The sequence below is a fragment of the Callorhinus ursinus genome, unplaced genomic scaffold, assembly GCF_003265705.2.
Source record: "Callorhinus ursinus isolate GAN/ISIS: 27379988/994484 unplaced genomic scaffold, GSC_fseal_2.0 scaffold59, whole genome shotgun sequence".
NCBI classification, from domain to species: Eukaryota; Metazoa; Chordata; class Mammalia; order Carnivora; family Otariidae; genus Callorhinus; species Callorhinus ursinus.
Window position 1 is genome coordinate 5,700,279 of NW_027397121.1, and position 21,990 is coordinate 5,722,268.

At 53.4% G+C, this 21,990-nt stretch overlaps 1 protein-coding gene across 10 annotated transcripts in view; it reads right to left on the bottom strand.

The window, feature by feature from the left end:
• Positions 1-21,990, bottom strand: part of ANKS1A (ankyrin repeat and sterile alpha motif domain containing 1A) — a 176,345-nt gene that overhangs the window by 16,423 nt on the left and 137,932 nt on the right. For 9 of the 10 annotated variants that reach the window (XM_073884770.1, XM_025862434.2, XM_073884769.1 and 6 more), the window contains 2 exons: positions 15,144-15,210; positions 9,837-9,943 (listed from right to left, as the gene is read on the bottom strand). In XM_073884770.1, the coding sequence (XP_073740871.1) occupies positions 9,837-9,943; positions 15,144-15,210 (174 nt within the window). Of the gene's footprint in view, positions 1-9,836; positions 11,691-15,143; positions 15,211-21,990 lie in introns of those variants that run through there. The other variant, XM_073884775.1, reaches the window with a different exon arrangement.

Below are 21,990 nucleotides of genomic sequence, written 5' to 3' on the forward strand. Positions count from 1 at the left end.
CTCCTGACCACGTCCCGGCACTGTGCAGGGACTGTGCATTCATCCCCGGTTCAGTGAAGGACTAACCTGCCTGAGGTCACATAGCCCTGTCCCTGCCATATTCAGTTCACAGAGCTGCCTCTTCCCCAGCCCAGAGAACCAAAGCAGAAAGGGTACAGTCATTTGAACTTCACCCTATAGTCCTGACTTGTTTCCAGTCACACAGGGCTCAGCAGTCCTTCGGCAAAAGGTCTGAGCTTGGGGAGGTGCGAGCCAAGCTATGGTCAGGTAAACCGGAGCAGGGTTTGGGAAGTTGACTCCAGACCTGAGGATCAACAATCTATAGCAGCCCGAGCCCCTGCCCATCATGAAGGCGTGGCATGGCGCTCTGCCCACCTCCAGGGCATGGGGAAGCACTCGGGGCAAGAAAAGGGGTCGGCCCCCAGCAAGCCCCGCCAGGTTGGAGGCCTGGGCTCTAGTCTGGGACCATCACCGAGATGCAAGGCCAAGGGATGTTTTAGCCCCTCCTCAAAGAAGACAAGCCCCTCAGCGTGGAGGTGCTGGGCAGAGCCAAGGCACCAGCTCTGGGTACTCCTTTGCTAGGGCCCCGATTCCATGGCAGACTGTGAGGTCAGTCGGCCTCTCCTGGGTCTGGCCGATCCTGCTCCTCCTGCTGCTGGGAATCCAGGACCTAGCAGTTCAGGTAATGTGTCAAGCCCCTTAAGGGCAAACACTGCAAACTGACCACCCGGCTCAAACTCAGCCCTTGTGGAAGCAATCCAGAGCAGGGTAAGGCCCATAGGTGGCCTGGGGGGAAGCCCAGACTGCTGTGGCCACGGTGAGCCACAGAGCCCTGCTCCTCCTACTCACTCTCTGCCCCCTCTCCCAAAGTCCTTCCTGCTCTTCCTGGGCGGGCCCCTTGCGCCCCAGACTGCCCGGGGCTGCTTGCCCCCTCTCTCTGCTAGCCTACCTGCGAGGATCCATGGGTAGTTAGCACAACCCCAGCCTCAGAAGGAGCTCCTGGCTCAGACCAGGGCCTGGGACGGCCCAGAGCTGGGGCCAGGTACGTGCCCTAGGAATCACAAAAACCTGCCTGGAGTGGGGGAAGTCACAGTGTCCACTGGCAGGTTAAGTCATGGGGTGCCCGTGGACCCCAGTGTGGGCAGTCACTGCAGCTAGTCCTGAGAGACAGCTAAATGTCACGGGCAAAGGTGTGCGAGCAACACAGGAGAATGTGGAAAAAGCAGGCTCACAGACAGCGCACCCGGGCACTCCACGTCTGGGCCCATCAGTGACCGAATGTCAGCCCCTCCGGGATCTGGCCCCCACTCAAACGAAGGCAGATACCTGATGGAAGAGTGCCTCCTGGCAGTGCAGCACTGGACTGGACTTGCCTCCTGAGGAGGTCTGTCATCACCCCTGAAGTGGCTTCCAGACTTCTCGCTGGGCCCGCCCCTCCAGCCTCATTTCCATATTCACTGTGGCCACTCTCACTTCATTCACTTGGTCAGTTCTCCTGCCATCAGTCATAAAAAAGCAAAGACTCAAACCTCTCTTGGGGGAGAAAGCATGAGACAGAGCTGTGGTCCTGGCCAAATTTCGCCTCTGGGGAAAGCCTGGCACCTCAGGTCCCTCTCCTCTCCAACCCGTCTTTGTGGGGAGGGATGCTCCCAAGGAGGCATCAGTAACAAATGATGGGCTCAGTCTGTGAGAGGCCTGCACACATGTCCACCTCTGGTCAGGCTCTGGGGCAAGTCCAGCCCCCCACCCTCCGCGGGATCTCTGTGTGTGGAGGCCCTGACTCAGCGCCCCCAGGCCCCAGCTGGTTCATGGTATATTTACTGCGCAGTCTCTTCAGGAATGTTGTCGGTTTCCACGGTTTTTACGGGGCCCTGCCTCTATCTTCCCCGCATCAAAAACATTTTTTTTTCTGAGTAGAAAAGTTATACAAGTTTATTGTAGTGCATTTTAAAAATAAATAAAGCATAAAGAAAAATGTAAAAGCTACCCACAGATCCATCACCTCACAGGAAAACAAGGGGTACCATTCTGGTATTTTTTCTTTTTCTTTCTGGTATTTTTTCTAAGAGAATATTTCTTAAAAGGTAGGATTGGAATCAGTTCTATCAGTTTGGTGTATTTTTCTAAGCTTTTATTTTAAAAACTTTTAGCAAAATTGGGATCATAGTATATATATTGTTCTTTTGTTTTGTTTGTTTTTTCCCACATTCTCCTGTGTTGCTCGCACACCTTTGCCCATGACATTTAGCTGTCTCTCAGGACTAGCTGCAGTGACTGCCCGCGCTGGGGTCCACAGGCATGCCATGACTTAAACTGCCAGCGGACACTGTGGCTTCCCCCACCGCAGGCGGGTTTTTGCAGTTCCTAGGGCATGTAGCTGGCCCCAGCACTGGGCCATCCCGGGCCCGGTCCCCTGGGGCGCAGGTGGCTGCACACAGAACAGGTCCCTAGTCTGAGCCAAGAGCGCCTTCTGAGGCTGGGGTTGTGCTAACCACCTGTGGATCCTCGCAGGTGGGCCAACAGAGAGAGGGGGTGTAGGAAGGACCTTTGGGAGAGGGGTCAGAGAGTGAGTAGGAGGGGCAGGGCTCTGTGGCTCACTGCTGTGGCCCCAAATGTTAATAATGATGGAAAACAGAAGCCATGCTCCCTGAAGCCTGCATGTGTTCACTCACCTGGGGGCTGAGGGCTTTCTGTGTGCCAGCTACATTCAAGGCAGCGGCTGTATGAAGGAATAAGAACCTGTTCAAATAAGAACTGAGTTCAAATTCCAATTTTGCTGTTCAAGGTTCTTACACACTTAGAACCTTGTAAATAGGAATAAGCAAACCCCCTTACCCCCAGATTCGCAGGTTAAATAAGGAAGCTGAGCACTGACCTGCTGGCAAGAACCAGGTGTTCAAGGATGCTTCTTGTGTCTGTTCACTGCGGTCTGGCCCAGCCAACCTGTGCCTGCCCTGGGGCTGGGTCACAGAACTTCCCGAACTGACACCTTCCCCCCAGCTCGAGCCCCTGAGCCACAGGAGCGGCTCAGCCCTGCCCCACACCCCCTGCTCTCCCCTACCCTGCTGCAGCACAGACCTGTCCTCACCCGGAAAGACAGAACTTGATGGTGACCAATGCAACCAGTTCCACAGAAGAGGAGGAAGAAGTACGAATGTCACCAGTTCTGTTTCTGAAGCCAGAGGCCCTCTCTACCTGTCAATCTCAGAAGGGCTCCTCCCAAGGATGGGTGCCACAGGACCAGTGTCGGGACTTGCCTCCCAGTGGTGTGGAAACAACACCCCTTTGTGATCCTTGCTCTCCCAATCAGGTTCTTGGTGTCCCCATTCTCTCCATACCAGGCCCAGCATCCTTCCCTCCATCTGCTACCCATCATCCCCAAGCAACTGCCTCTCTGAGGCCTTATCTGAGGTCAAGGTGCTGTATTCACCCCCCAAATCAGCCGCTGAAGTTAGCTAGGCCCAAGGCAGTCTGGAGTCAAAGGGTTCAGTTCCAAGACCACCCAAAGCAAGCTTTACACCATGGACCTGAGGACAAAACCAATGTGCGCCCGGCAGAGAACGGCCACCGCCTGCCCTCCATGAGGAGAACATGCCACCTTACCGCCTTATATTCTTGTGGTTACGGCCGGCCTGAGTGGCTGTTATGTGTCACAACAGGGAACAGTGTGTCCCCTGCAGAACTTATGCCCCCATAAAGTAAGCAGTCAAATGAGATGCCATGGGACAGGGGATAAACAGGGGGGCACAAAATCTTATGGGGGGGGGGCTCCTGGAGGAAAATCCACATCTCCTGACTCCCAGTCTGGTTCTCTTTGCAAATAAGTAGAACCTCAACTTTTCCCTTGAGCCTTTCTCCCGCCAGTTGACTTAACTGTGGCCTCAGCAAGCAGCTGACCTTCACTGAGATATCCTGTGGTGGTGGGAGGTGCAGAGCCAGAGGGCTTCGGTGGGGCCCCTAGCCAGTGCCAAGAGCTTACTGGGGTCTGATTCCCACCAGCTTCTTTTTCCAGCCTTCTGTAGAGTAGCTCCCAACACACAATGGGTAGGTGGAATGTCTGCCTGACCCAGATAGGCACCTGCAAATGATGCCGGGTAGCACTAGCTCACTCACTGGCTCACATGCCAGGGCCCTTCTTTGAGGGTACGCACTGAGCACGAGGCCCAGACATAGCACGTTCCTGGGAAACGAGGTTTAGAGACTAGAGTGAGAGATGGGAGCCCGACTTGAGGCCCAGGAGACCCGCTTCTAGTCACAGCTCAGCCATCTGCTTGAGGAGCAACCTTGAGCAAATGACTTAATCCAAGAGTCCTCAGCGTGGAGTCTATGGACCCCAGGAATCCACTGATGGGCTTCAGGGATGCCTGTGAGTACCTGAATTTTAACTGACACTTGGTGTGTGAGGAGGTCTGTGCATCTGATAGAGACTCATGGGCCCCTGGGCCCTGCCCTGTGGGCTTCACTTTCTGCACATGTGCATTGGTGGGGGTTGGAATACGTGAACACTCAGACATCTGAGATACCAGCACAGAAACCCCTGTTGCTGCTCATGGTCAGAATCCACAGAACAGGGGCGCCCGGGTGGCTCAGTTGTTAAGTGTCTGCCTTTGGCTCAGGTCATGATCCCGAGCTCCTAGGATCGAGCCCCTCATCAGGCTCCCTGCTCCACGGGAAGCCTGCTTCTCCCTCTCCCCCTCCCCCTGCTTATGTTCCCTCTCTCGCTGTGTCTCTCTCTGTCAAATAAATAAATAAAATCTAAAAAAAGAAAAAAGAAACCACAGAACAGTCCAATTCCATCTTAAAGTGTACTTAGTTAATTTCACAGACATGAAAATAGTTCTCCGTTCCTTTCACTGTCAAGGGGACTGGAGAAGGCCAGAGCAGTACCAGGGGAAACCACAGTGGGACTCCAGCTGCCATCTCCCCGACCCTGAAGAACTCCACACTGTCTGGCAGACAGAAAGGAAGAGGGAGAGCAAGAGAGTGCATGGCCTGGAAAGAAGCCCAAAGTGAGCCTGCTTGTCTCAAGGTAAAAGGGCCCAGCAGAGACAAGGAAGCATCTGGTGGTGCATCCACCCCTGAGATCCCCTGAGGAGTTAAGTGACCACAGAAATGAGTCAGCCCAGGAGGCAGGATCCACACTGTCTGAGAGTATTCCTTTCAAAGCCCAGCTCCCAGCTCCATGGACCCTCGAATGCCCCTAGTTGAGGAAAATCTCCCTATCGGGCCCTGCTTCGCACTGGGACACAGAAAATTCTGACAGAACAGCCAGCAGTTAGAGCACTCTGTGGGGAGAAGAGGGGGCTAGGGCAGCTGGAGAAGTCGAGGCAGGGGGGAGGCGTCTAGACAGCAGTGCCGCAGCAGGCCCAGGCCAAAAGAGGCCCCTTGAAGCCTGAGAGGGAAGAAGGCAAAGGGAGGGAGCATGGGAAGTCAGGGTGGGAACCCAAGGGCATGGCCTCCCTGTGCACAGAATGCCCCCTCCAAATCGAGTGAGAAGCTAATCCGGGGACAGAGCAGGGAGAGAAGCTCCGGGGTCTGGGGACCTGGCTGGAAACTTCATAGAGGCCAATGAAGAAGGACCTCCTCCCCGAGCCTGTGCCGTTCAGCTCTCAGAGCTCACTCCTCTTCACCTGTCATGCCTCCCCAACACACAGGCACAAGCTGGCCTGGTCTCAGAAACAGAGAGGAAAACAGTAGGAGCCTAGCTGCATGTGGCAGAAGCCTCTGGAGAAATAAATTGACAGGAGGAGCAAGAGGCCTCCGTGACGACGCTGGTTCTAAGAGGCGTCGGGCTCGCGGCTGAGTCTGTTTCTAACCCATCCTGAGCCGGCTGCCAGACTCATTTCCCTGTTCCGTTTGTCTGTCCGCCCAGCGGAGCCCCCACCACATGCCCGCTCCCCGCCGTGCCCCGTCATCTAAGGTGCAGCCCGACCCCAGGGGCTCTCTGCCTCCTGAGGGCTACAGCCAGAGGGCCCCCCATAACATGGCCATCAAGGCCACTCACAGTCAAGCCCAGCCCACCTCTCCTGCCTGGCCAAGGCCCTGCCCCCTCACTATACTCACTATACCGACCTCCTTACTCTCTGCAGACCGCTCAGGCCCCACACTCATCCCTCCTCTGTGCGTGGGCTCTCTGAGTACCACAGACCCGGCAAACCCTCAGACAGCAAGTGTGACCCAGAAGTTCAAAGTTGCACAGATCTGGGCTAGCATCTTGGCCTGCCACTTACTGGCAGTGCCTCTGCCCTCTGGGCCTCACAGCCCCATCTGAGACTCGACCAACAATACGCCCAGAGCCGTGGGCCAGCTCAGTGCCCAGCACGCGGTCCACAATCGGGAAGGTGGGTTCTCCTCCCGTGTTCCTGCAGCACCTACACGCCTCACCACAGCACTTAACACTTGCCTGCTCTATTGTTTTTATTGCTTTATGTGCCTGTTTTCCCAGCCGGACCATCAAGTTCCTTCAGACACATGCATTATTTGCTTTTCTGACTTCAGATCCATTCATTCATTGTAGGAAATGCAGAAAACCCATTACATTCCAAAAAAGAGAGTAAGCCACCTACAGTCCTCCTTAGATAACCACCGGAAACATTTTGGCTGACCCCCTTGCACCTCTTGTGCAGAGAGGTTTTCTTTTTTGAAAATTAAGATCATGTTGCATATGGATTTTTGTGTCTTGATTTCTTCACTCAACAATCCAAGGTGAGCATTTCTCCAATCAGACATTCCTCAAAAACATTTTTTTAAAAGATTTTATTTATTTATTCATGACAGACAGACAGAGAGAGAGAGAGAGAGAGAGAGAGAGAGAGAAGCAGAGGGAGAAGCAGGCTCCCAAGGAGCAGGGAGCCCGATGCGGGACTCGATCGCAGGACCCTGGGATCATGACCTGAGCCGAAGGCAGACGCTTAACCATCTAGCCACCCAGGCGCCCTCAAAAAATTTTTTTAACATCCACCTAACACTCCAGCATGTGGAGCACCATCACTGACTCAACTGCCAACCCATGAAGGGAGGTCAGGTTCAGTCCCTAGACAGGGAGACCTGCACCAGCACGCGTGGAGCTACCAACTGTCCTGCCGTGTTGATCAAATGCATTTCCTCCCTTCTCCTAAGAAAGCCCATTTCCCATGGACAAGACTCGGGGTGAAAAACGGAACTGGCTGTGATGTATGAGCCAGCGTGCTGGGCTGGCTGGCAGAGGCGGGAGCCAGATTCCTGGGCCCTGTCTCCCAGGGCCTGGCGTAGGCCGGATCAGCTGAGGGAACACCTGGCAGCCCCCACTGCCCTGGCTGTGACCCCTCCAAATCGAAGGTGCTTTCTGCCTATAGGCAAGGGAGTGTGAATAAAGTTCAAGGTGCAATGCTGGTCCAGCTCAGTCATCCCATCACAGGAAGAACAGCCCAGAATAAGAGGATGTTGGCGTAGACAAGACCCAGGAGGGCATGACAGAAAGTCTTCAATTTTCTAAGGGGCGTAAGTGTGTTCTCTGTGGCCCAAAAGGTACACCTGGGGCCAAGGGACAGAAACCACAAGGAAACAGATATTGGCTCAGCCTGAGCAACACAAAGAACGAGCGGCTACTACTTTGTAAAGTGGTGAATCCCCTGTCACTGGAGAGCATCAGGGCCAAGATTATCTGGAAGGGCATCAGGTACAGATGATGAGACCCACACGATGGTGGAGCCCCACCCACCCTGACACGGAACTGTGGGACCCGTCACAGGGAATGCCACAGCAGCGCATTGTCTGTGAAACACTCTCCGTGTCCATGTGTTCCTCCTACCTCGAGAGCCCGGCTCCCTGGGAGCTACTTGCGCATCTTGCAGAAGACTCTCCCGGGCATTTCAGAACCAAGAAAAACATCTGCAACGTACTGAAAACCCAACTACATGGACATATACCACAGCTAACGTTACGGAAATTATACCATATGCACCGAGAGAATGTTTCTAAATAAAAATGCCCCCTTCTTGTATGTTTTTTCCTTTTTTCTGGTTGCTAAAACAATTAGCCTTACAGTCCATCTGGCAATTTACATGCAATTACCCAGGATGCTTTGCATGGCTACTCAGGCCACTCTAGATATCAGAAGTAACAGGCTCAACTGAGGTGTAATCAGCATTCTTTCCCGTACAGACTCCACCTGCCAGTGCCCCGCCGGAAACGAGAGAGCAGTGACAAGGAACAGCTCGTGCCCAGGGCAACAGGAGGAGCCTAAAAAAGGTCCTGGAAAGACTGAGCTACGGGCCTCCCTTGATGAGTGTCCTTCCCCGAAAGAAAGAGACACATTCTAATAGAGGCCCTGCATCCTGTGTGGATGTTTGGCTCAGGGCCAGATTTACCAAGATGCCCGCCTAGCTACTTTCTGGGCATGAGCACAGGGAGGGGCAGGGAAGCGGTTTTAAGAGTCTTGATGTTCAAAGGTTGGGAACCTTACCCTTTCCAAAATTAGCAGAAGGAGAGTTGAGAAGTCAAGAGCTCAGCCTCTAAAATACTGAAGCACAGGGAGGGGGACACTGTGAAGTCCACAGCCCCCACCCCTTGCCTGTCTGACAGCTGGTCTGGTGTAGGGGGCGTGCTGGGAAAGGGAAGGTCCCTCAGCACTCAGCACCAGAGGCCAACTGCCCCAGCTCACTGGCTGAACCCCCACCTCTATCCTGGGTTTGTCGGCCTTCCCCCAGGACCATGGGGAGTCAGGGATTAAGTTATAAGAGCCATAAATATACCCAGGTTAACTTAAAAAAAATTACTATTTAAAAACCTAAGATTTTTAAAAGCTGAAAAATAACTGGCCCTAAGCTGGCTTTGGAAGGGTGGTTTGCTATAGATTTTACTGTCTGCCCTGGAGATGGAGATGGCCCAGGTAAGGCAAGCCTGTCCTAGTGAGGGTTCCTCCCGGCAGCCACAGTCCAGCACCCTAGGCAAGCTGTTATTCAGAAAGCACCAAATGCAAGCCTATCAGTGGGAAACCCACAGGGACCCACACTGGAGCTAGGAGCTCTGGGCTGACTGACCCCAACTCCTTTACTTCACCATCTCCTGAAAGGCTTCCAGGAGAGGGAAGCTCATGGGTACCCTGCCTGAACTACTTTCTGGACTGACAGAAGGAGCACTGGATCCTAAGTCCAGGGTCCCAGCCAGGCCCAGACTCCACAGGCAGCCTGAGGAAAAACACCTACATTTTTCTTTTTCTTTGACATCTTGCGTTGTATAAGAAGACAGTATAAAATGATACCTCAGAAAAGCAACCAATCCTTCCAACCGCCAATTCAGCCTCTTCTCTGGGCCATCCCTGAGGTTAGGATTCCCTGAGGCTGCATGGCCACATTCCCCACCCTGGATGCTTGGCCTGGGCTGGGCAGGGAAGAGGCCTTTCTGCTGGACAATAAAGGAAACTTCTGGTATCCAACAGAGATGGGACAGGGAGTCACCACAGGGAACCGGGCTGTCCCGTCCATCAAAACTCCCAGTGTCTGACCCAGAACAAGATGGCCTTGAGGCCTCACTGCATAGCACATGGTCTGAAGCTTGAGAGGGGGACCAGCAAGGGGCAAAGGTCTGTGGTCAGGTACCCTACCTCTCTGGACACAGACTTGTAAAGAGCCCGTCCGACCGAACTGTTTCGGGGAGCAGAGTTGAAGGGAACAGAGTTTAAAAAGAACGCACACGACACTCGGCTGATTTCCTGGATGTCTAAGTCACTTCCTTCACGCTTCTCTGGGATACAGGTCTACGTACTGTTCCACACTCCAGCAGGGGCCACGGGAGATCAGAGAAGCCTGGTTCCGCAGGGCTGCACCCCACCCCTGAGGAGGCCTCCGGGCACTTACCAGGAAGCGGACATCGTCAAAGCCATTCAGAAGCAACTTGCTCTCATACTGCTGCAGCCCCACCGCCTCCAGCCACTCCCCGACGCTCTGCTCCAGCGTCCGTGAACCTGACGAGAGAGGAACCGGCAGACGCTTGAAAAGGGAAAAACCATTAAGGCGGTAGCAGCGGCACTCTGAGGAAGACAGATGGCACTGCCACATCATAGTCATTACCATAAAGCCGCCCGACTATGTACAAGAGACCAGAGGGCAGAGGACCTGCAGCTCCTCTTCTGGGTGCAGGCCAAGGGCAGGACGGCCCGGGCTGCACACACACACACACCCCCGCCCCCCTCAGTCCGAGCTGCTCCGGGGCTGCGGTGGCACATGCACGGTTGCCGCCCACAGGTCGGAGGGGAGTTCCTCGTCAGCGTTCACACTGAGGTATTTCAGGAAGTCTGTTCCCATAGGCACTAGAGGGGCTGGGGGGCTCCTCTCATCCATGCAACTTCTGGAGCCCCCGTGGGGCCGTGGGCGAGGGGCAAGTCCTGTGACCTTGCAGCACACACTGGCCAGGAGGGCGCACGCATCTTCATGCAGCTGAGGGACACAGGCACACAGCGAGGGCTCCGGGAGGGAAGCAGTGGCGGCGGTTCACGGGGACCCAGCACATGCAATGCAAGCAGCACAGAACCCGGCAGGGGGAGAAAAGAGACTTTTACTTGTTTTCCCCCAGCAGTCCCGGAATAAGCAAACCATGGCCACCAGCCCTTTGTGCTCAGAGGCTCAAGGCAGAGGGGCCAAGAGCGCAGCGCCTGGGCCGCGGCCCGGGAATCGGGCTCAGGTGTGGATCGGCTGTGACAGCGACATCGCGCTGCTTCAGGCTGCGCGGCCGGCGGGGCCAGGAGCCCAGTCCACAGCTAGACTCTGGCTGCTGGCGAGCGGGGCGTCTCCCGCGCCAGGGCGCTGTCCGAAGGGCTGCCTTCCCGGGCCGGGCTCTCTTGTCGGGGCTGGGCATTCATTTTCCTCTTCTGAGAGTGGCTGTTCCTGTGACTCGCCTGCCTGCTCAGGGGGAAAGCAGGCAGGCAGATCCAGTTCTTGGCTAAAGAAGACAAAACCCAGCCCGATGAAAGAAAGGGGAAAAGGAAGCGGTCCTCTGTCAGCTGAGCTGTGGCGGCTTAAGTCTATTCACGTTCGGCGCTGTTCTCTCTTTGGCTGAGTGATAAAGACAGCAACTGTCTTCCCAGGGTCTCCGGACCTTGACGTTCTCCTCGGAGGGCAAGTGGGGAAGGGACGACATGTATCTGCTCTGCTCCTCGCGCCGGACAGGGGCGTGTGGTGGGGTGGGGAGGAACAGAGTTCAGCCCTCCCTGCAGACCTGAGCTGAGCGCTTAACCCCCACCTACTTCTCTGGTTCTCCTGGGCAAGAACAGATAAAAGAAGGAAAAAAAAAAAAAGAGGAAGGGAGGAAAAAGAAGAACTAACTACGAAAACATCACCTCCAGAGAACTCTTGACACGGTGAAAGTCATTCTGTTGTTTTCCTGGCACTTTCTGCCCTTCAAGGCAGGTCAAAGCCAACTGGCTTGGTGGTCTAGGAGCCCCGGGTGACCCACTGTCCTGGGCTCTGCAGAAGAGCTGGTGGTCAGGGACCCAGCGGCCTCCCGATGCACGCTGCGGCAGCACTCCGAGACGCTGGGTCCCCTGCCCTTGAGTGGGGCTGACTGCTCCAGGGAACCTAGGCGGCGGGCTCTTGTGTGCCCATGAAGTCAAGTGTCCCCGGCTGCTGATTCATTCCTGCTTGTAATCCCTCAGCCGGGCAGCTGTGGTCCTGCCTGCTCCCGGTGGATGTGTGCGCTCACGGAACCGCAGCAGAGTGCTTTGTCTGGAGGCTCCTGGGCTCCACGCTGCCTGCTGCCGGCCCCACAGCCCTCACTCGCTCTCATAATGTCTGGCCCTCCCCTTCTCCCCTCCCCACCCTCCTCCCTTCCACGCTCAGGAAAATACATCAGGGATCGGACATCGGAGCAGAAGCTGCCGCTGCTGCTGCTGCCGCCGCCACTGAGGGAGGAGGACACAGCAGCACAAGCACCAGAGCAAAATGACAGGTTCCCCGGCATCTCATGTCAGCCGGCACACATGCATATGAAAAGCGGAGATGGGGACTCTACCTGCAGCTCAAGGGGCTGGAAATAGCTTATCGGGGACAGAGAAGGCACATTCCTACAGTTTGGGCCAATAGTTTCTAGGACAGCCAGGGAAGGGGACAGAGGAGTGACACGGCCCTGAGGGCACAGCCCACAGGTGAAGTGACCCCCGCCCCAACTCACCACATGAGAAAGATTGTGCCTCCCTGCCAAGAGGACAAGCCATTGGGGCACCCCAAAACCAGCGACAACAATAAAGACAGTACACCTAATATTCCTCAGGTAAGCAAGCGTACTCAACACCTTGGGGAAGAGACTTCTCTCTGGGCCCGTTGGAACCCAGGGGAGAAGCACCAGGCCCAGAGCAGGCTCCTCACGATCTAGAGGAGGAGGGCATGGAAGGGGAGGCACCAAGGAAAAGGCCCAAACCCCAAGTACAGCTGTGAAGACAGAAAATGTAACATGTAGAGACAAAGACCCAGGACCCACATGCCACCCTCTAAACGTGCTGGGGGATGCCTATAGCGCAACATGCTGTAGATGGCCCTGGTGAAGAAGGGGGCTCTGTGTGCAGGGAGATCAGGCCCCAGAGGAGCCTGCAGTGAACGGCTACTCAACAGCTAAAACAGTTGGCTTTAGCAAACGAAAGCAAGTGATCTCTTCCGCTGCTTGACAGACAGGCCTTTGTTGAAGGCAGCCAGAGGCCTGGGCTAGTGGGAAGGCTCCCCCTCCCGGGACCCCTGACAGTGGAATGAGCTGTGAAACCTGTCTGTTGGGGATTCAGGTAACTAGCTCCAGTGCTGGAAGCTCAGGTTCCCAAGGCCCAAGACAAGAGTAAGACTCCAGTTCCACGTAGGGTCTCGCCCTTCAGGACCGGATCCTCTGCGAAACCAGTCACACTGAGCGATCCTGTGCTTAGCTAATGGCTGCCTGCCGGGTGGCCTGCTCCTCCTCCTCCCAGGCTGGCAACGCTAGAGCCCAAGCCTCTTCTCCTAGAGCCAGAAGCCTAAGGACAATCTGGACCCTGCTATTGACTATCCAAAATAAGCGAGAATTCTGCTCTCGTCTGAGCTGAAAGCTGGTGCTCCCTGAGGTCCTGGGGAAAGCCCCCTCCTGACCCATCGGGTGGAAGACAGAGTTCAGGGGCAGAGCTGAGTCTACTCCCTCCATGCTTCCTGGACTGGCAGCAGTCCAGACACAGGGGGCTGGGTCTCTCTGTGGCACGGGTGGACGCACCCTCTGTTCGGGTGGCCGTTCTCGTGTGCCCACCCTGGACTCTCCTAAGCTGCTGTATGGAGGATGGCTCAACTCAGCGGTGCTAACACAGGGCTGTACGCTGGGATCCAGTCTGTGGGGGTAAGAACTGGTGGGTAGGACCCACAGGGCAAGGAAAGAGCTCAGTGTCACCACCCTGAAGGAGAAGGGCTCTTCCAGAAATGTGTTTTCCAGAGGTGCTGCCACATCTCCTAATTTACCAAAGTTGAGAGGTAATGGCCTGCTCTGACCCAAACTCTCAAGCACATGCGCTCCTTGGACATAGAGGGGTACAGGGAAGCAGAAAGCAGCTTCAACTGAACTGACTATCGATCCCATTCCTGGCTGACCCAAAGCACAGCTCTGAAAACTAGCAATGGTGTTTGTCTCGGTATTGAGCATCTATTGCCATCAAACACTTGACTCTTGATAAAGCCCTACACAACAGAGTGTGAGATTGTTTATCTGAGTGTGGAGTCAGCACATGGAAACAGAGCCACAAACTCTTAGCCAGAAGAGCCACCTCTACAGATCCCAGCATGATCCAAGACTGAAAGAGATGGACCAAACTGGGCTGGGCCCTCTCTGCTAGGAGCCAGGGAAACAAGGTTGCTGGAGGGAGGAGGCTCCAGGACCCCAGCTGGAAAAGTGGTGGAGGGAGACAAGCCAGGGGAGCAGATGTTCCTCTTCTCTAGGTTTTTCAATATGACTAAGTAATTATTTCATGGACAAAAGATGAGCAGAGCTACCACTTACCTCTTTTGCTCAAGTTTTTGTATCTAGTACTCATTCCCAACAAACCTATAAGGTAGGTACTATTACCAAATGTTGTAGCTCGGGAATTGCGGGCTCAGAGAGATTAAGTGACTCACCCAAGACCTGTAAGTATCCAGAAGCAGAATTTGAACCCAGGGCTGAGGCTTCAGAGCCCATACTCCTTCCATAAGCACCTCGGCCTCAGCAGCTCCTTTCTCCCTGAGCTGCAACTAGAGGTGTCACTTGGGCTAGGAGGCCAATCCAGGCTGGAGCCTCCTGAATGAGCAGGGAATCCCACCCCTTCAGTTAGAGAGGCATTTCTCAACGACAGGAAGAGGCCAAGCCCCACGGAGCTGCTCTCAGCCTGGGAGTTCTGGTGGCAGGGGGTCTACAGATGCTTGGGGGAAGGGGTATGAGACTTGCTCTGGCAAAGAGACACCTTTAGAAATGTCACCTCGGCTAAGAAAAGTAATACAACCACAATTCTATTATCAAGAAAAACAGCTCAGATACGGCCTCTCTAGGTGCCCACTTCAAACAAAGGAAACTGAGGCCGACCTCACCCTTAGGCTTTGAAAAGAAAAGCATGCCCAGAGTGGCAGTGATCTGGAGTAAAAATGATGAGTGACTAGGTAAATGGAAAAATGCAGAAAAAGACATAAGGAGGGGCAGCAAAGCCACCCCCTCCAGGTGATGCAGGCTAACAGTCTGACCCTACTGATCTGAGCCAATGCTCTGCCACTGGCATGGAGCAGGCAAACGCAAGCTACTTTCTCACAAAGGGCTAGTGCCAGAGCTGTCTGGGAAGCTGGACAGACCAACGCTGATGTGCACTCCAATTTAAGCCGATCGAGAAAGCCTATGTTTACAGACATAATTACAGATAAGTGACAACCATTAACTTTAAAAAAAAAAACAACAAAACCTTCCTAATAGGTGGGCCTAAAATGCAACTCCCCTCCGATCTGTCAAAAGTGTCGTAACTCTAAAATAACAGCTCGGTGGGCCATACAGATATGTGAGGTTCTGAACTGCAGGAGCATAGTGCGGGCTGAGGCTGACCTTTCTCACCCACCACATGTCTGTCTTCTGGGTCAGAGGAAAAAAAACCTGAGCCAGAAAGGAGCCAAAGGTCTGTGTTCCACAGAGAAAATGGCTGCTTGGTACGATACCTGAGATCTTCTGCTGTTCCTGAGAAAAGTCAATCCCTTCGCCAATAGAGCTCATGATTTTCTCAATCTGGAAAAGAAGAAAGAGGAACAAAAAGGAGAGGTTGTCAGGCTCAGGTTAAACATTGCCAGCTCACCATCAGCACCCACGGCGGGGTGCGAGGGTGGGGGAGGCCCTCCAGGTCTCTTCCAGATAATTCCAAGGTCCAGCACCAACCTGCGACGGATCAGAACTCTTTGCCGCTCAGATCAAGAAAGGCCTTTCTGTGACCACAGCCTAATGGGGGCAAAAGACAGGCTCCGAGGAGAGGGAGTGGGAAACAACCTGAGCTCAGCTGCTGGAAATGCCGGCGAATCTTCCTTCCGAGGCATTTATGTATCGCTCCCTGCGGCAGTTCCCCCAGCTCAGCAGAAACGGGGCACAGGGGGCAACAGCAGGCCAGGCCTGGCACATTTCACTGCTCACACCAGAATTTAAATTCCATGAGAGCAGAGACTTGGCCAACTTGGTTACATGCGACACCCCAAGTGCCTAGAGCAGTGCCTGGCAAATGCTAGCATTCAACAGATAATTAATATTGCCTGGCTGCCAGCTCTGAGGGCTGAGGACAATTTTGAGAGCTGAGACAAGCAGAGAACCTGAACATGGGAGCCTCGTAGAAGTCAAAGTGAGGCAGGCATATAACTCTGATCAGAGAATATTTTGCTCCCTGAAGGTACAGAAACATATCCTTCCTCCGGATCGTAGCAGAGCAAGCTGGTCTCGAAGCAACCAATGTCTCCAGCACTGCCCTCTGTATGGACCACCTGTTCCAGCCATCTGGCTTTGGTCACCCTGAGCCAGAGCCAAGCCCCCAACTCCAGGAAACCTGGCCAGGGGCAGGGCAGTAAGGAGGAGGCCACTTTCTCTTTTCTCTTCCTCTCCTCCTCCTCTTTTGGGTTGCAGCGATAATGAGCTCATTCATGGCTCTTATTCCAAAAAAAAAGAAAGGAAAGAGAATCTTTTGTACCAGAGCTTGGGTGCGTTTTCCTCTAAGTGCAAGTGAGGAGCCTGGGTCTGACAATCAAAAAACAAACAAACAAACAAACAAACAAACAAACAAACACAAAAAACCACCACCACCAACTTTCCATCCAGTCTCCAGCTGGCAGACAAAGATGGCGCATTTGACACCCAGCAGAAGAACACATCCTTCCCTTTGCAGCCAGGAGCTGTGGCTATTTTCCTCTGGCCACAGAAATGCCTGCCGGCTCCAGCAGTCACCTGACTGCCTGTGAACACGTACTGGGAACTCCATCCCTGAGCTCAGCAAAAGCCAAGAGAAACACAACACAGCTGACCTGTGGCGTAAGTGGAGGTGTGCCTCTGCTTACTGGTCCCACGGCGGAGAGGCCAGCATAGAAGTGGGCAACGCTACAGCAGGTCTGTCCCGCCCCTTGAAGAAAATGCCTTTCTCCTTCCCTTCCTAGCGCATCACTTTCTTTGGCTTCCACACTCCCCGCCCCCCGCCTTGCCCCATTCCAAGAGTTGCCTCCTTCAACAGGCAGCCTGGTATAGTGCCCACCCAAGCGGACAGGCAAGCACTTCCATCCTTTCCCAGCCTCAGTGTTAAATCTACAAAAATGGGAGTGCGTCTTGCCTCCTATAATAAAGAGCTGTTGTGTGGATTGAAAGTAGCCAGTCCATCAAGCATCCGGCCAAAGACCTGGCTCACAGCAGGTGCCCAGTCAAAGGCTCGTTTGCTTTCCACTTCCCCTCTGTTTGCCTCAGAGCTCCAACTAGTAAAACCCCGTTATTTTTAAAGTTAAAAAAAAATATTCTTACTTGTGTTTTCTGACAAGTCCTACATCTCCATGATTCAAGGTTCAAAGAGTACAAAGGTTATTCAGAGGAAAATCTCCGTCTCCCAGCTGTCTAGCTCGCCTGTCTGCAGGCAACCAGTATAACCAGTTTCTCAAGTATGCTTCTAGATGGGTTGCAGTCCCATGTGAGCAAACATCTGAAGATATCCTACCCCCATACTGACAGAGGCAGTCTATATATGCTGTTCTGCATCTTGCTTTCTCTATTTAATAATATATCTTGGAGTTCTTTCCACAGTTCATAAGAACATTCTTTTTTTTCTTTTTTTTAAATGGATGAGGTGTGTCATCCAGTGTGTGGCTATTTATTTAACCAATCCCCTGGTGGGCACGTGTGTAGTTTCCAATCTTTTCGCATTCTCAATAGCGCCATGACGAACACTGTTCTACAGCCATGTTTGCACACGTGTACAAGTGTACCTGTAGGACAAATCCTCCTAGTTCTCTCTTGACAGTTCTTCCAGGCACAAAATCTTGAGTTCGCAGCAGGGACCCCACAGGTCATATAATCCCAACTCCAACCCCATGTCCAATTCTGCTAAAGGTCTTCCAGAGATGGGGCGCTTGCTAACTCTCCCCATCAGTTCGCCCTATCTGCAGAAAGCACCAATTTATAACATCTGTCTTTTTATACATTCGAATCTTTTTTTATCCAACTTCAACCCATTGGTCTGGTTATTCCCCTAGAGCACCTCCTCTTCCTCACGAAAGGCTTAGGGATATTTGCCGACAGCTCTTCCCTTCCAGGCCAAGCTGCTCCCCCACCCCCGGCTGCACTGAATGACACATCAGTGCAAAGGTCCCAAAGCCTGGATTACTCAGATCACAGAAGCCTCCCAGCTGGGCAAAGAGCGGGCACTCCCTACATATCTGCTGATGTGCCTTCCTTGTCCTATTCTATATTTATAGGAGAAAAATAGGGTGCTCAGGGGCACCTGGGTGGCTCAGTCAGTTGGGTGTCCAACTCTTAATTTTGGCTCAGGTCATGATCTCAAGGTCCTGAGATGGAGCCCCGTGTCTGGCTCCGTGCTCAGCAGGGAGTCTGCTTGAGATTCTCTCTCTCCCTCTGCCCCTCCCCCTGCTCATGCTTTCTCTCAAATAAATAAATAAATAAATCTTAAAAAAAAGTAAGGTGCTCAAAGTGAGAAAACTTTTTCCTACATGGAGGGGAAGATGGGTCCTTATCCCTGGAATGGTTCCACCTGGCTAGGGATCCGTCTTTCAGGCCAAAGAGAGTGTATGTGGGAGAATCACCACTGTAAGAACCATGAGGGTTGGAAGAAAGCATGTTTTACTTGTCATTTTACCCCCTGGGCCTGGCTCTTGTTAAACAGGCAACTCACTGAATGAATGAAAGGAAGTGGTGGAGGGGGGAGGTTCCATTTACTCAGAGCCAGTAGTGGAAAAGCTGTTTTCCCAAGGCCATGCAGAGTATCAAGGGAGGATAAGAGCTGAAATGGGGGATGATCCCAAGCCCCAAGGTAGCTTTTCATATAAAGTCAAGTCACCTACAGTACATGTTTCATTGTCCTCATAATCACCAGACACCCAAAGCCCCAGTGGACCTAACCAATCAACATCTCCTGGCCCAATTCATGAGATTTTACCAAAGGGCCTTTTGAAATCAGAGTGAACAGAGTAGAACACCCTGCTGCTTCTTTGCTCTGTTCCTTCCTTCCCGCCTGCCCCAGGAGTCACCCTCACACCAACTACAAAGGGCCAGGAACAGCCCACATTTCCACAGCCCACCCTCTGGCAGCGTGCACAAGGACACTCACAACTGTTTCATGGAAACTATACACTATGCTTTGCTATCCTGTGAACTGTAGTAGCTAAGTCAAGCTGAGAAGATTCTAGTTTATAGAGGAACCAGGAATACCCAGCAGTCGATGGACAGCTTACAACCCAGCACCGCTTCCTGCCTTGGTGGTGACACAGGGCTAGGAGGAACGTGGCAGTGAGGAGGTCCTATGTGGGCAGAGACTGGCAGGTGCCTGGCCTGACACCATAAGCACTGGACTGCCTGGGGCTGTGATCCTGCCCAGCCCCTCAGCCTGGGCCTGGGAGACACAGAGGAGCTGGAGCGCATCTTCTGTCTCTGCCACACCCTCCATGGCCCAGAACCAGCAGAGACAGAATATGGTCATTTCAGTCTAGACAAAGAGGAGCTGTCAGAGAAAAGAGATACCATTCTGATCTATATACTTTGCTAAGTTTCACCATTTAGGCTTGAGTTAAAAAAAATCAATCTGATTAGGCTGTTTTCCCAGAAATGTTCTGCATCTCAGGGGAGAAAGAGGCAGATGGAATGTCATGGAAGGGCACAGTTCAGTGTTCTCTTTTCTGTTGTGTAGGGTCAGTGACATCTTGGGGGAGAGACAGACAATGCCCATACTTTAATCCTGCACTTCACGTAAACGCTATAGGGAACTTCTGTTTCTGTTTGGTAAAGTAAGGCCTGAAATTTAGCACCATAATGGATGCATGTATTTTAAAAATGCTTGGAAATACTCCATTTTCAGAATGCATTCACGGTTATCCTATTTAGACTCTCCCCTCCCAGCCCCACCATGGATGTATAAAACATATTCCCCACGTGGCTGAGAACAAGAACAAATACAAACACTCGAGACACTGCTGTTGAGGTCTGCTGACAGGTACTTGTTCAGAACACAGGCTCCTGGGGCGCCTGGGTGGCTCAGTCGGTTAAGCGACTGCCTTCAGCTCAGGTCATGATCCTGGAGTCCCGGGATCGAGTCCCGCATCGGGCTCCCTGCTCAGCGGGGAGTCTGCTTCTCCCTCTGACCCTCTTCCCTCTCGTGCTTTCTATCTCTCATTCTCTCTCTCTCTCAAATAAATAAATAAAATCTTTAAAAAAAAAAAAAAAGAACACAGGCTCCTGGGTGCTCAAAGGCTGGCAGTGGGAGGTGATATTCTGTATAGAGATAAAGAGGCCTGCATTCTCTATCACTATATCCTGGCTTCCAGGAACAAGTCAGATTACACTAGTCTTTTCACTGGCTATCAGGAGCTAGGGGAGGGAGAAGACTGCTGTTGCGGGCAGAAACACTTCTTTAGGCACAGGGAGTCCACAGGAGAACCATGAGCTTTGGTGCAACTTGGCACCAAGGCCTATGTTAAACCTCCCTTCCAGAAGTTAGAAGGAATGGCTATGTTCAGGGGCTCCCATTTGTAGCCAAATATTGGGAGAGCAGTAATCAGTCTGGTCAACATGCCCGTAAGGGAGGCCTAATGGGGAGAAGGAAGGAAAAGGGATCACCTCCTCCTACCTCCTTTTGGAGCAAAGGGGAACATGAAGGGAGAGGTTTTTGCAATTCACCAGCCACTAAATTTGGCTCTTGATGTCAGGCATTCCCTTCCAATCCTCCTTCTGCTGCTTGGGGAGCTCTCAGCTCCCTAGGGGCTCCCTCCCACCAGTTGGAAAATACATACCAGTCCTCCTGGGCCTGTACCACCAGGGCTAGAGACCCCTTCTGCCTCTCCTTCTCTGCCCCAATGCTTAATACCTTATTGGCCCAGAAACACACTCTGGTTTGTGTTGTGACTTCCCTGATTCACTGTTTTGTGATGTGTCCCACAGACAATATAGAACCACTAAGGGTAAGGACCCTGATTCATACTGTGTCTTTAGATCCCACACGGCGCCATGCACAGGCAGAGCTGGCCCGCTGGAGGCGGCCGGTGACAAAGACGAACAGCTAGACTTTGTTAAATGCCCACATCAGGCTAGTCACCTCACTGCTACGGTAAGGGAAGAAAGGCAGCCAACACTTCTGGACCCCAGTTTGGATTCTCCAACACCCCTGCCCTCATGTCCATCTTTCTCCAACCTCCCTGGGTTGCTGCACAGCCATCTCACACCCTACCCCTACCAGCTGGCCCTTTCCCTCAACAGTCGAGCAGAGCCTCAACTCACTGCCAAGCAAACATATTAACCCGTTTTTCAGGTGAGGGGACTGGAGCCCTCCTCCGTGGCAGAATCCCAAACTCCTTGCCGATGGCACACCTCTCACTTCTGCGAAGTGCCATGGGTGGCCGAGCCTGCTCCCCGGGGAGCTCGAGCTTCCTGCGCTGGGGTACCAAGGGGCAGACCCTCTCCTCTGGCCAGATGGCCTTGCTTGGACCGTGCTCCCCATTCTTCGGAGCACAGGGCTGAGGAACTGAGCCCTAAGCACCTCAGTCTCTCTGGCTGCTGTGCCCGTGCCATCAGGTGACCGCTGATGCGCCAGTCGGCTGGCTCCTCCAGCTGGGCAAGGAGCCCTAAAGACGGCTGACAGCTGCACTCCCGGGCCCTGAAGCCACATAAGAATTCATCACCACCTTGGTCTTCACTGCCTCTTCGCAGCAGACAGACCGGCAGCCTAGAGTAGGCTTTGATTCCGCATTTGAGAAAGGGTCACTGACCAGGGTCTGGGGTTATTCTTTTCCCTCTCCCCCCTGCCCCCGAGCAAATTGCACAAGGCCTCGGGAAAGACAGAGATGGATTGAAGTAAATTATTTGTCCTCATTTTCTAACCTTGTCAACTGCCTTTAGGAGAGGGAGGCAGGAGAGGGTGGGGGAGGAGAGAAGAGCGCAGGGAATGAATCATTGTCTGCCAACAGGCTCAGGGCTGGCCTTCCGAGGCCGAGAGGAGGCCGAGAGGAGGCTGAGGCTGCGGCGGCAGCTCCGTCAACAATGAGGAACTTCTCTTCCCCAGAGCACACTGTTGGCGGGGGCTTCATTTGTCTCATCACGGGGGGCATGCAGCTTGCCGCTGTATTTATGGTTGTACCCCCCACTTGAATCCCCCGCTTTCTCCCAGGCTGGGAGAACCAAAAAGTGGTTGTTTCAGCAGTGTTTTGTGCTTGTGAGGCTAACGGTCTCACAGGAAAGCCAGTGTGCACTTGCCCCAGGCGAGGCTGGTGGAGAGGGGAAAGCCAGAGCCACTCCTGCTTCCCCATGGCACCTGAGTCCCCAAACCCCCTC